This window comes from Netta rufina (genome assembly GCF_964035555.1).
Source record: "Netta rufina genome assembly, chromosome: 10".
Taxonomy (NCBI): domain Eukaryota; kingdom Metazoa; phylum Chordata; class Aves; order Anseriformes; family Anatidae; genus Netta; species Netta rufina.
This window is the reverse complement of record NC_140133.1, coordinates 12,832,767-12,847,577: the sequence shown is the minus strand read 5'-3', so window position 1 is coordinate 12,847,577 and position 14,811 is coordinate 12,832,767. Positions and strand designations below refer to the sequence as shown.

The following is a 14,811-nucleotide window of genomic DNA, read 5'->3' as shown; positions in this document are numbered from 1 at the left end:
TGGGCTGACATCGCTAAGACGGATGTTGGGCTGCAAGGTGAAGTAGAAGCTCTGCCAAAGTCAGAAATATTTTCTCTTCTCTTGTTCTCATCCAAGTTAGAGCTCTGACCTGCAGTTGTTTCACAGCACAGCAAACAAAACCTTTCTGTTTTTGCTTGCTTAGAGTAGCAAATCACATGAATGATTCCGTTATGATGGAACATTTTGTTCTCTGAGGCTTGAAAACAACATCCTTTCTGAAAATCTGTCATTGCAAAATTCCTAGGGAAAAGGCTGGGTTTGGTTTATATCATCCACACAGGCTGGTCATCCACACACATTTCTACTGAGTGACTTTTAAAGAGAAAAATATGACCAGAGGTAAATTTCCCCTTACTCACTTGTCTGCAAGCCTGCAGGCTAGGAAATACAGACTCCATCTTCCTTTTCCTTCCTACTTATTAGATATTTCTCCATTGACTGAAAGATACAAGTAAGTATCTCACAGCTTCTGGTTTTGTTACAAGTTTTTCCCAGACTGCTAAAGTTTTCACAGCTAGTTACCTGTTCTGTACTGGGACAAGTTCAAAACTTTTCATGAAACAAACTAAATGAAAAGCAAACAAACAAACATAAAAGTAGTTATTTCCTGCCCAACTTAACTTGCTAAACCCATCTTAGAAATTATCTGGGCTAGAAGGGACTAGCTTCAAATCTGTACCCTTTTAATATGGGTGAAAGGCAGCCACAGAAGTTAAATGTGTTAACAGCAGTTAGCAGCTGCTCTTCTTGGACCTGGTTGCTCATACTAAAATTCCCATGGAATATAATGGGCTTTGTAGTAGATGATAATGGATGTGAGTTAAATTTATAAAAGTTTAGATGATCGAGTCTACTTCTTGGCACAGATCAAGAGTAACTGTTGAATTATGCAGTTAGATTTGAGATGCATTTATTTAGATTCCAGGGTGTCTCTAGGACTCTCTTCATTGTCCATAGTGAAAGCTATTTTTTGAGAAATTATTTCATTAAGTGCATACTGTAATGATGATCTCTTGAAGAGATGACAAGAACCAGAAGATGTTGAATTTAACCATATCAGGTTAGGATCAACATTATACATGGGTGTTTTGATCTCTTTTTAAGTGAAAATTTCACAGCTTGCTTTTGGAAAGATTGCCAGAAAATTGCTAGGTCCAAATGGTTAACCTCAAGATAAAATTAGAATGGCTTTAAAAATGATGCACTGAGAAGCTAGCAAAGCATTTCTGGGGTTTGTACTGCAGAAATTACTCTGGAACTTATTCAGACCTTTGCCAGTTGATTTATGTTTCCTGCTGAGCGATGTCTCTTAATGGACTTTATTAAAAGCAAGAATGTGTTGAAATGTCTGGCTGTTACTCTGTATGTGAATACACCTCATTATCTCTGTGGCTGCCATCATACTTGGTTTAGCAGCTTCATGAAGAAACATAATGCAAGATAGAAACGTATTCCATCACTTTCCTTGCTTTCCCTTTCAGTTCTGGTTGGTAATGCAGTATTTGTCAGAGATGACTGAAGAGCAAACATTAGTAATGTACAGTGGACATCCTCTGGGACTCTTTCCCAGCCATCGATATGCTCCTCGGTTAATCATTACTAATGGCATGGTAGGTGTTAACATCTTGTTTTCTTTTCTTTTTTTTTTTTCCTCTTTGGTTTATTTTTCAAGTCTCTGCTGAATTAAACATTGTTCGTGCTACCTGAACTTATAATAGCACACCAAAGAATCTGGGGTCTAAATTCTACAGTATTTGTTCCAGTACAGTCACTCTCACCTCAAGCAGGCTGATCTGCAGTGATGGAGGGAACAATTCTTGCCTTGTCAGAGGATTTATGTTCTGACTCAGCCTGAGCTATACGTATTCTTGATCAAAACAATTAATCTAGACTCATTTTGGAAGGCATGAAAGTCCTCGACAGTCAAACAGATGACCTACATCAAATGCTTAGATACCTGGACTGATTTGCTCAGAAGGCAAGCTAGACAAATGTGCCTGCTGGTCCATTGCCTGTCCTCTTGAGCTATTCAATATTCATCTCTCTGTAGGCTGGTTTTGTGGCTAGACAACTGCTTTCTTTAAGATTTATATAACAGCCATGCTGATGGAAAGATCAGATATATTTTGTATAATACTAGAATGCATGGAATAAACCCCCTGAATTACTACTTCTGTTTTTCATTATTTTTTTTTTTGTGTTTGACCATGGAAAATTCAGGTGGTGAAAAAGATCTGCTTAAATCTTTAATTTGCTTATCTGTATTGTCTTTTTGATTGTTTTCTTAGGTTATTCCCAACTATTCTACCAGAGATGAATATGAGAAGATGTTTGCTTTGGGAGTAACAATGTAAGAAGATACCTTACTATTAAAATATACAAAATATTTATTTAAAATTTAACTCAGGCATTGAGCAGTGACTGGTTAAAATTTCCAATACAGGTGGATTTCAACTGCACTGCATAAACTCCTGATGTTGCAAAGCATTAATGCACACTTAAGTGCAACTGCTTAGGAGTTTGAGTTATGTTCAACCACATATATAAGGTTTTCATTGAGGTCTGCTAGGAGTTAGTATTAGGTTTATGTGTAAGACTTGGCTGAATTACACCCTGAAGCCATAATCATAACCTAATTATAGCCTGGGCTAGTTACACTTCGCAGTGGTTGTTTTGCAATCTTCAAAAAAAACAGCTAACCAACCAACCAACCAAAAAAAAAAAAACAAAACACATAAGTTATGAAGTTTTCCGTTAATTCTACACTAAGAAAGAGCTTTGAAGTAGAAAGCTATATATTTTTAATATATTTGACATGTTTGTTTATCCGTTTTTTTTAAATGCTCATTTAGCCAATGAGCACAGGATTGTTATTCTGCTGTGTATGATGGAGAGAACCAGTTTAAGCTATGAGAGAGCTGGATGTGTATAGACCAGAATGCTGGAGGAAAGGAAAGGGAATGAGCAGAGTATGTTCACTGTTGCTTTGTCAGGGATTTTGTAGGAATGTGGACAATGATTTTGGGGTTACAACTTCAAAAAACAATTGTGACTTAAAAGTGGGAGTGCCACTAAAATCCAGTGGTATATGCTCAAATGGGAAAAGGAGTCTTTTTGTGTCTTAGTTGCTATGCTAAAAGCTAAAATAAAATTTACACTCAATTCTTTTGTTCTACACATTTTGGAGCTCAATAATTTAAAGAGTTAAATGATCTTCTGAAAGCCTGTTTGTGCATTGAAGATGAGGAAGGTCAGTTAAGTTAGGATTTTAATAATGCCAGACCTTTAGCATCAAAAAGAAACACAGGGGATTGACATGTTTCTTTCTTTTGTTTGTTTTGCTTTTGTTTTACTAGAAATATATTTAGAGGTACACAGCCCTCCTTCCAGCCTGAGTAACTCCTGGTGTTATTGTTTTCATTGATATTGCCAGGTACGGCCAGATGACTGCAGGAAGCTACTGCTACATTGGACCTCAGGGAATAGTCCATGGGACTGTGGTAAGAAATCAAGGAAAGATTTATTTGTTGATAGCTATTGGAGGAGGGTATCTCCTGCAGTGGCTGGTGACTGGAGTGGTGTGGACTGCTGTGAGAGGATGTTCCGATTACCAAAGAAATTCTCATTGCCTGCTCCTTAAAAAGGCAGTGTCCTTCTACTCAGTCCATGACATAACCAGAAAGCAGACATGAAGGAATCTATTGTCAAGGTCTCAATCTGAGATCACATCTAGCCACAGTAAATGAAGTATGAATTGACCAAAAGGAACAGAATGTCAGTTGGACGTAGGAAATAAGTGCCTGTGAGTCCCCTTAACAGTCCTGCTTGCAAACATCCATGTGTTACAGGTACCTATGGAAATTAATTGGGAAAATGTGACCAAAATTTAATGAAAAAATATGAGGTGACTCTTGAAGAAATACCTCCTGATAACTGCTATATTGTGTTGTGTGTAGCTCACAGTGCTGAATGCAGGCCGTCGCTACTTGAAGGCAGAAGACCTATCCGGAAAGGTGTTTGTTACTTCTGGTCTTGGAGGGATGAGTGGGGCTCAAGCAAAAGCTGCGGTCATTGCTGGGTGTGTGGGAATCATTGCAGAGGTGAGAGCAATTCTCTTGTGTTGTCATCTTGTCTTCGTGCGCTGCATTAGAAGGCTCATTCTCCTGATCAGATATGCTCCTCTATCAACTCTGTCAGGACAAACTCAAAAAAAGATACTGCCTTCCAAGATCTGTGTGTCTTTCCATTGCTGAGCATTTTTCACTGCTATTCCACCTTCTATCTGTTTGCCCACTGGGTTGTACTGTAAAGATATGAACTGTTACTTCTTATAGTTGCTTCACAAATACTGCAGAATGATTCTGTTAGATAGGCCATACTCAGCACTTGAACTACCATCACTGAATGTGTGAAAGGATATAACTTCCACAGGCAATTCCAATGGGAACTATATCCTCTTTTGCCAAAAAGTCTATCAGGTTAAAAAAGTGATAGTTATATTACAATTAACCTTTAATTCCTCTGGCACCCTTATCAGGTGCAGTGAAAATACCTGTTAAATATGGTGGTATGATTCAGTCATCCAGGTTGGGACTAACAAATGTGCTTAGTGTTGTGATTCTCTGAAGTCAACGAGAGTTTGTAAAACTGGGAAACTCAAAGTTGGCTTCAGCATGAAAATGGTGAGGGTAATTAAAAGCACTGATGAGAATTTCAGTTGTAGACTGTCTATCTTTGTAGACAACAAAGGTAAATTCTGCTAAGAGAAAATGCTGTTGGGGAGAAGTTCTGTGCTATCATTTTCACTGTTCCCTGAAGCTCACCCACAGCTTATATTGTTTTGGAGAGTCTTCCATCCTGATGTAATATTTCTGTTCCAAATATGTTAAAATTACCTATCTGTTTCCTTCCATAAACAAAGAGAATCTAATAATGATCTGTAATTCAAAGATTGCTAATGTTTGAGTGATTAGAATAGTGTATGGTAGGATCCACTGGATACGTAGATATCTCTAAGTATCATATATCTGATGCTGAACCTGAACAAAGTCTTGATAAGTATTCATAAGTATAGTTTTCAAGTAAAATAGATTTTTATATAAACAAAGTAATGTTAGGGTCTCCTAATACTTGCATTTTCAGCTATTATTTTTATCACAAAATTCTGTTCCAACAAATCAGAAGACTGGACTATAAAATCATTGCAATAGTTTTTAACTGAAAATGTTGCTCTGCAATTCTGTGAAAATGGTAGTGAATTTCTTTAACGATAGTGACTATTGAGAAGTAATAAACCCTTCCATGCATTTATTTCTTCTTGACAACCTTTAAATTCAGTACACTGGGGAAACATTCTTAGTGGAACAGATATGAGCTGACCAAAATGCATTGGGCTCTTTGATTGGTAGGTAATCAGCTCTTGCTACTGCTTCAGAGGAAGATTTTCAGAAAATAACTTCAGAGCAGACTAGAGTGGGAGTTTAGCTTTCTCGGCCAAAGTAGCTTATGAAAAGAATTAGCTGGCAGACCTCTGCTATGGACATGCCACTTGCTGCAATCCCAAGGATAAGAATATTGCAACCTAACCTGTAATAATTGTAAGTTCAAAACATAATGGGTCAGACTGCCTACGTGGCATGCAGAAAATCTGTCCCACTCTGGCTAGCAGAAGTCTTACTCATAGAAAGTTAGGATTTCATCTATTTTGTAATGATGGTGCAAAAATATTTTTTTAGCACAACATGAATTTTGCGTGTGTTTGAGATCTCATCAGGTAGATTGAATGAAGATCAAATTTATTATTGAATAAATTACTTTTGAATAAGTTATCTTGTTCAGACTTTGACTCTGTCATCATGAACTTTCAAATGCTAGAATACAAAAGGAGAGATTTCAGTGAATGCTATTCAAAGCAGTCCTTTGTCCTTTTCATCTCCACGGCTGCAGATGATTTTGTTCAGGAGACTGAATATCGCCTGGTTTTTATCTCCTGTGAGATGATCCTTGTCGGAAATGAGTCTCAGGAGCACATGTGGATAGCTATATATATGTACATATTATTTATTTAAGGAACTATTTATGCAAATGGCATTGATGAATTGTGCAAGAGATGTCATTTTGTCAGCCAGGGCTTCCGAAGCTCAGACAGAAGGGATTAATGGTGCAAGTCTTTTACCTCTTCTGTTTGACATGAAGCAGATTGTAATTTTATGAAATAGCTGTGTGGAGGGCCAGATGATCTCCTCTGAGCTGTGCTAAGCTCTCTAGGGTTACACTGGAGGTGACATTAGCTCATCATGTTTGTGCAATTTTTAAAACTGAGTTAAAAAAAAAAAAAAAAAAATCCCATATTTGAAAAGATGGTTCAAAGGAAGCTAGTTTTGAGTGTGCCAGCAAGTCTGAAAGACTTTCCAAGACTGTCAGAGAGGTTTGAAATAAAGTATATAAGATGTGGTAACAGATTTAAATAGATCTGATCTGTATTATGCAGAGCTTTAAATGAACCCCATTCCTGTAATTCATATGGGCCATTTAATATCCTTTTCCCCTGTGATGATTTAAATAATTCCCAAAGCAGCTGTCCCCCACGGCACCTGACTTTTTTGTTGAATAATTCTATTGGTAGTGACACTGCTATTATCATAATCTGGGGTTTTGGAAGGACAGTCTTTATTACTGATGTGGGAAATGATGGAAGGTTTCTCATGCTAAGAATAATTGGGGAAGAAAAGGTTTCCTGGTGTTCAAGCAACTCCTGAATACAGAACTTATTTAATTTACATATAAATACTTTGTTAATGAGAAATAATTAAATGGAAATGATGGGGGTGGATTATAGAGAAGTAAAAAATGCTTTAATGTAATGTTGTAAGATACTCAGGTTATGCATTCTTGTGCGCACACACAACACTCTGGGTGTCTAAATCAGTTGCCACCACAGAAAATTTGCTTGAATTAATTTTGCCATTTGCTTTATGCCACTGATAACTCATTATAAATGTCTTAATGATGTTTATGCATCATTAAGTTTGTGCATTGAATCATTAATATGGAATCTGTGCCAAAGCCTCCATAATTTGTCTATCCATTTATATTTTTATCCTGCTGTCTCTGGTGCATACACACAAACTGGTTCCAGAAGAGTACCAATTTGGGATTGAGCTTGTTTGGAGCTTCGAAGTTCAAAGCAAGAGGGGATTGAAGACGTAGTTTTGTTTTGATCCATTCCATTTTTCACAGAGGCACCAGCCAGCTGGGACAAGAAAATACTTTCTTCTTTTCTTTCCCATATTTGGTTGAGATTTTCAACCAGAAGTCAAAGTACAAAAGTGCGGGTCAAAAGCAAACCATTCTTTTGTCCTGGGCAGTCTGGCAGAAAAGTCTGAGTTATTAGGGGAAAAAAAATGTTTACAATTTTCAATTAAAATCATCAAAACAAACATTAAAGATCATTTAAAATTGATGTAAATATATTACCTCTTGCACAATTTTAATGAGAATTTCTGGTTTGTAAAATATGTTTGGGAAGTGATAGGTCAGGTTTTTTTCTAGCTTGTACCCTAAATAATAGTGAATGGGATTGGTAAAAATCAGAGATGGAAAATAAGTATTGGAACAATCACTTCATCTTAAGGCCAATGTAGGGCTATTCCTTTCACTCACTTGCTACTTTCTTATTAAAAAAAAAAAAAAAAAAAAAAGTAAAAGGGACTCAATGGGAGAAACAGGAGTTTTAAGATCTTCTGTTATTTGTCTTAGGTTGATGAAGCAGCGCTTTTGAAACGTTACAAGCAAGGCTGGCTCATGGAAATCTCTAACAACCTGGACCATTGCATTGCTCGTCTTAGGTATGATTTGTAACGTTCAGTTACTTTCTCTGCTCCCTAATCCTTGCTTTACATCTTTCTGCATTGTGCTATATTAGTATTGCATAGAGGGAGGGGTTGAAGGACACCACCTCTTACCCTAGGTCTGCTTTTGAATGTGAATCTATCCTTCCAAACAGCAGCTTTCATTGTTAGTGACTACCAGTGCTTACAACTTGCAGTTATCAGTGCTTCATATAGTTTATATTATATGTTAAATGTCTTCATTTTTTTCATGAACATGCATATATATCAATTACAAATAATGTTACACTTGAAAAATCAACCTACCTAAAGGTCAGAAGTTCTATTGCCTAGGTGAGTGTTGGAAACAACATACAGACTTATAGTTTTGTTTGCAAATTGTATGTTGCAAGTTAGAATTACGAGGTACTTTTTCTTCAACCTGTCTTTTTAAACTCTATTCTAGAGATGCAAGAAAGAATAAAATTGCCCTTAGTTTGGGTTACCATGGGAATGTGGTGGATCTGTGGTAAGTAATATATATGGATATATTAATGTTCTTGCTTGTTAAGTCAACCTGGGATTAGATCCCAGACATGGAAGAGAAGCAGCATTAAATGTAGTGCTGAGTTCATGACTCTAGATATTTATGAAACTGTATTGTCAAAAGAGGGATTTTCATCCTTGTGTCCCAGTTTCCAGCTGCATGGGAAATGCATCATCTTTCTTTATGGAACAGTGAATTTCTTAGGGAAAGAAATCACTAAGATTCATCCTTGGATGAAGAGGGAATTTCTCCATCTCCTAAGCTTTTGCTATTTGGTTAGCCTAATAGCCTTGACTTCAGTGAGGAATAGAAATATTGAGGCATTGATTGAATAAAAATAATCAGATAGTGGATGTAAATTCTAGCACTCTTGTGGCTTTATCCAATGGTAAACCTTGCTGTTACACCATAAACCAAGGGTTGAAACTGATTGGTATATGGCTGCTACATCATACTGGCATTTGACTTAACTGTTGGCATTCCTGTGCAGGGGAATGTGAAGTATATGGTGATGAAGATTTGCATGCAACTTTCAGTTTCCCACTTCCTGACTGCTAAAATAAAGCCAGCTTGCCATGGCATACCTTCATAAACAACCTTTTGTGATGGAAGGAGTTCGCCTGAAAGAGGAGCTTCAATGTGAGATAACAGCTTTTGTTCAAACATTTCATTTATTGTCTTTCCTTCCCTCTAGGGAGAGGCTAGTGTATGAGCTGGACACAACAGGAGAGCTGCTAGTTGATCTGGGGTCTGACCAAACTTCATGTCATAACCCATTCAGCGGGGGATATTATCCAGTCCAGCTTGGCTTTGAGGAAGCAAAGCAGCTCCTGTCCACCAATCCAGGGAAGTTCCGGACCATGGTACAAGAGAGGTAAATGTTTTGATGATTCATCTTCTAACCTTTAAATGTTGTTGCTCTGCAACTGATTGGATCTTTGTCTTTTTCACAAGAAGTTTCACTTAAGTATAAGATACTGCCCTTCAGTAGAAAGCTGGGGTAGAGCTATTGTAGCAATAACACTAGTAACTGCTGACTTGGACTTAAACGGTTGTTACTCGAAGTCTGGCAGACATGTCACCTACTCACCATTTTAGGAATCATCACTAGTATACAAAATCCAGAGGCCTGAACACTTCTGATTTATTTCACTTCTAAATATTCCTAAATTGTATTAGGTTTTAAACATCCAAGGCAATAAATACAATTCCATGTAGACTAACAGTTGGTTTAGGTTCACTGACTAAGGCATAGAACAGCAATTGGTAAGCCAGGAATCCATGTAGCCTACCACACTTCCAGCTGTGGCTGGTGATAGGTTTTTTATGGAATGATATAACAAGGGAACAAACTTTTCCAATCGGTCCTCCCAGCTTTCTGCAACTGTAACCAAGTTCTCTTAAGCATTTTGATTTCAGGGAGCTACTCCTGATTTACAAGTTTGCAAGTGAAATTGGAATTGGATGTTACAAAGGGAACAATTTAGTATAATTTATATACAAACAAGGATGACTCTGTTATTGTTCACCTCAAACATTCTCACTGGAGAGCTATTTTCTAGTAGAAGTTAGAACATGGCTATGTAGTCTATTTGATTTTGGATTAGGAACCTACAAGAACCTTTCCAGTTTCCCAAGTCTGTATCATATGGACTAAGACAAAGGTAACAGGTAAATTTTTAGGAAGGACTCATTTGTAAGAGTCTGATATGACCTAAACAGACACAATTTAGTTTGTTAGGCATTGGTTTACCTTTTTAGAGTTCTAAGAGGTTACACCTTTGCATGTACAACTCCACATGCAAGTATACATTGAGATAAGAACTGGATATTGCTAAGTGACAAAGGTATCAGGACAATCCTCGAGTATAGTCCACTATACCCAAGCAAAGGGAAAAACTGGGCTGTTCTGGCCAAGGGAGAGGCCAGAACAGTGATGTCAGGCCATTTAAATTTTTTCTGTCTTTGCAGGCTTTCTCTCTGAAGTCTTTGAATTGTTTTGCATATTTGTAAAAGCTGTTATTGCTTTCAGTCCTCAGAGCTGGCTGCACTTCTTTGCTGAAAGATATGACCCTTCACTGTTAATTGTTAATTGCAATGGCTATGCATCAGTTCAAGATTTGGGGATAACAGGTGCTACAGAGATAGAAAGTATCTTAAATATCTTAGGGGTTTGTTTGATTTTTAGTTTTTTTAATTCCATCTGTCTCCACACTGCTTCCCTGCCTTTAGTGAGCTCATGATATGATTCTTTTTGATATTTAATCAATCAGAAATAATGGTTTCATTCTTTATTTCAGTCTGAGGAGACATGTGGCTGCTATTAACAGACTAGCTGATAAGGGCATGTTTTTTTGGGATTATGGCAATGCGTTTCTCTTGGAAGCTCAAAGGGCTGGTGAGTAGATTCTGGAGTTCTTAGATGGGAACGAGCAATTCTTAATACTTCTTTCCATCCCTATTCTTTGGTTGGATAGGGTTGGTCACAGCGTTATGCCAACTCTTTAGTCCCTCTTGTTCTATCTCTGTTCTCTGGGGTCCTTTACTTCCTCTGTGGCTAAGAGAAAGCCTTCATGGGAACCCAGGTGCAGTCTGGTTATATATTTTATATTTTTTTCGTCAAAATCAAGTTACTGATGACTCTAAAATCCTTTTATAGGTGCTGATGTTGAGAAAAAAGGAGGCAATAAAACAGAATTCAGATATCCTTCCTACGTTCAGCACATCATGGGGTACGTTGGGTAGATCTGGGACTAAAGTACTCTAATGCTTTATGGCTATTGGAGGCTTCACTTAATGAAAATCTGGCAGCGTAGTGTATACAATGAAAAGGAATCAGCTACAGCAGTAGGAAATTTGATCTTACAGGTGTTATGTCAGAGTTAGTCTAATTCTCTTCTAATTTGGAGTAGTGTCCAGTGTGGTTTAGGAGGATGTTCTATAAGCATCATGCTTGTGTTTTCTATTGGTTTCAGTAGAGCTACAAGGAAAAGAAGTGACAGATCTGGAAGGACGTGTGTGACTAGTATAAGACTCTAATAGCAGAGGTGTTTTGCTAATAATTTGCGGTGAAAGGCATGACAAGTCTTGTTAACTTGGTGTAAAAGCTTTATCCTTTTTTGGATTAAAAAGCCTTATGAAAACAAATACCAGATGTCTGAATAGTAAGCTAAAACATTGCCAAAACAAAACTCTTTATTCCTTTACATGAGTAGTTGCATTTTCTCTTTTGTTGCATCAATTTTCCTTAAGCAGCTCTACTCAAGAAAATAGCCAAGTTGCTGCCTCAAACTGTAACTATCTGCAAACTCACCTCTAAGAGCTTAAATTGAAGAGCTTGTCTCTTCAGAGCACTAGAGCATAATTTCAAATCATTGGAGCCTATGTCTGCACCGAACTCAAAACATGTCTGAAATAAGACTTTTTTCTGCCTGTGTCACCAGCTGCTCTCCTCATTCAAGCTGTCCATGCACTGCTTGTAGAAAGATAGAAAGACCTGAGCTCAGGACATCCACTGAAAGACTTGGTTATAACACCTTCTGACTCATGCTTAGCTTGCCTGTCCTATGTGAATAAAAGCTTGAATGTAGAGTAAGGCACCCACCAGATTCTCTGAAGCTTGAATGAAGTGTCTTACTCTTGTGTGTAAACAATGTGGACAACAGATGAGTCTGGACTCAGGCACTTTCTCAAACCTACAATAGTCTGATAGTATAGATAGTAAATTTTATGAAACAGAAAACAAAATTGCAATTCATCTGATGGTGCACCTGTTTGATTGAACTGTCCAACATTTCTATCAAAATTGTTGTCTGACTGTATTTTTACATGCCAGTCATTGGCTGCAGGAAACAGCACTGTTTAATTAGTTAATGGCTCCTGATGCTTCTGTTTAGATTAGTTCATTGAAAATGTTTGAAATTCTTCCGTCTCCAGCTAATGAAAGAAAAGCACTGCTAGCAGCCAGGATAAATAAAGAAAGAATTTCAACCATCTGTTAATGAAACATGTTCTCTTCCCAGGGACATTTTTTCCCTGGGATTTGGGCCATTCCGTTGGGTTTGTACCTCAGGTGACCCACAGGATCTTGCTACCACTGACTCAATTGCCATGTCTGTGCTGGAGGACTCCATTCGTCGGGGAGGTAAGACAACATCCCATGCCCCCATCACTGGGAGTGTTTTTGAGGACAAAAGTGAACTGAGTTGTACATGTGATGGCTTTTGGCTGAAACCATAGAAAGCAGTCTTTTGCTTGTTCCATGTAGGCAGGAGATCTCATTCTTCCCCAAACTCGTATAAGGAATGTAACCAGTAGGTAAGATGTAAAAACACCAAGTAGCGAGGTTATTGATCCCAAAACTATTGCTTCAGTTTTGGCTAAGAGCATTTATTTTCATTTGTTAAAGATTTTCCTGCACTCTGTCACCTTGAAACTTTAAGGCAAACAGTATCTTTCATTAGGTCTCCAAGAGCTTCATAAAGGAGTCAAATTGTTTTGCCCCTGTCTCTCAGGGGAATGAGATATGGGAATCTACAGAGGTTTGTGAGTGGTTAGTAAGCAGATCAGTGGCCTGAAAGCCAGATTTCATGGGCTTGGTGCTCCATCCAGTGTCATTTATTTGGGATTACAATTTTGAGATCTGAAATTTTTTTGCTATTTGTTAATAAAGTGGCAGCTGATTCTGCCATTTGTGAAACCAAATTGGGATTCATGGTTGTGTATACTGCACCAGTATCTAGGAATTACACTTTCACTCTTCCATATCAAAATGCTGTAGTTTCTTTAAAAAATAATGTAGCTATTTTTCTGCTGTGTACTGAAATCACCAGTCACCTCTCAAGACTGAACTGATGCATGACCTTTGGATGGTTTGCATTGCAAGACTCGGAAATGGATCAGTTACTGTGTGCACAATAGTATGTGGGTATTTTTACAGATGCTACTGTAAAGCTGAGTAGAGAATTCTCTTCCACATTAAAAAAAAAAAAAAAAAAAAAAAAAAGAACTCTTGCATGTATATTCTTAATTCAAATTTTAAAATGGCATTTTAAAATCCCAACAGGTGAAAACAGGCTTAAGGGAAATGCTAGCAATGCTATTATTTGATTTGCTGTTGTGTTTGGCAGGACAATGGGAATAGGATTTCAAAGAGAAATGAAAGCAGAATTTGGCCAGAAAATAAACAGCCGTTCATGGGTTCATGTTCTTAACTGTTACACTTGCTGTCCAGTCCCTGTGGGACGTGAGCTTAGACCAAATTCCAGGGTCTGGATATACTCATATGCATATGTATCTAAAATCTGAGCCTGCATTTGAATTTTATAAAAGAATTGGTTGTGATGGTTAAAAGAAAACTCCACAGAGCTGAAGTCTATTGTATTCCAACTCTAAACTTTTGACCCGGCCTTGAACTCAATATTAAGCATTCTTCCTCTTTTGGGGAGATGAATTTTTATGCTTAAACCTCACAAACTGAAAATATCCAATATAGTTTTATTTGCTTCCAATGCCAAGGCACCTCAGCTTTAAATTAGCATCTGTGCAAGAGATGCAGCACTGATGACTGAAGTGTAACTTGGATTTACTACCTCTCTGGCAGCTTGGAGGCTGAGCTGTTAACAACAACACAAATCTCCCAAGAGCAAAAGAGAAGCAATCTCTGTGTTAATGAAGACTGTTCCTCTGCTGCATACACAATGTCTTCTAGTATTTTTTTAAAGCCTAAAAAAGCACAGGAGACCATGAAATTCCAGAAGTAACATGGTAGCCTTGCCTGTTTAGGAAGGATTCCTTTTGGGGTGTGGGATTGAAGGCTGGCAGCAGTTTAGCAAATGAAACACATGGAGCTCTTTCTAGAAAGTTAAGCTCTTTCTAGAAAAAGCTGTAAGATTTTCAGTTGCAGGAAGGTCCAAATAAAAGGGAGGATTCTTCACTTCCCCAGGGCTAATAGATGAAAACTAAACTGGTGGTCACCTCTGCAGTTTAGGACAGAGAATGACTGTTACTGGAGCTGTCTGGGAGAGACAGACGTGCTGTGTGGAGATGTGTGTGTAGGCAGTTTGCTCATCTGACTACCCTTCTGGTGATGTTCTATAGAATTAACAGATGGATCTTTTCTATAAGTCCATGCACAGTGAGGTATAAAATGTGATAAGTATTCTGAGATGTTTTATAAAAACAGTAGAAAGGAACTCAATGGTTTATAAAAATGGTAGAAAGGAACTCTTTCACTATTTGGTTTTCTAGAGTAACACCTGTAAACTCTCACAAAATGTCTGTAATAACCTAAATTAATACTACCCATTACATTCTAGAAGATGTTTCCTTGAAACTTCTGAATGGCAGCACAATCCTACTAGGACAGCACAAGCAGATGTTTTGTCTTTCACTCCCTATGAGTCTAAGAGCTGA

At 37.7% G+C, this 14,811-nt stretch overlaps 1 protein-coding gene across 1 annotated transcript in view; it reads left to right on the top strand.

The window, feature by feature from the left end:
* The window catches only part of UROC1 (urocanate hydratase 1), a gene marked incomplete at both ends in the record, with an annotated part of 38,707 nt that overhangs the window by 10,462 nt on the left and 13,434 nt on the right, over nt 1–14,811 (top strand). Inside the window, 10 exons of the mRNA XM_084292613.1 lie at nt 1,503–1,631; nt 2,310–2,371; nt 3,455–3,521; nt 3,978–4,121; nt 7,780–7,868; nt 8,317–8,379; nt 9,092–9,271; nt 10,698–10,795; nt 11,057–11,129; nt 12,420–12,541. Of these exons, the coding sequence (XP_084148739.1) occupies nt 1,503–1,631; nt 2,310–2,371; nt 3,455–3,521; nt 3,978–4,121; nt 7,780–7,868; nt 8,317–8,379; nt 9,092–9,271; nt 10,698–10,795; nt 11,057–11,129; nt 12,420–12,541 (1,027 nt within the window). The remainder of the gene's footprint in view (nt 1–1,502; nt 1,632–2,309; nt 2,372–3,454; nt 3,522–3,977; nt 4,122–7,779; nt 7,869–8,316; nt 8,380–9,091; nt 9,272–10,697; nt 10,796–11,056; nt 11,130–12,419; nt 12,542–14,811) is intronic.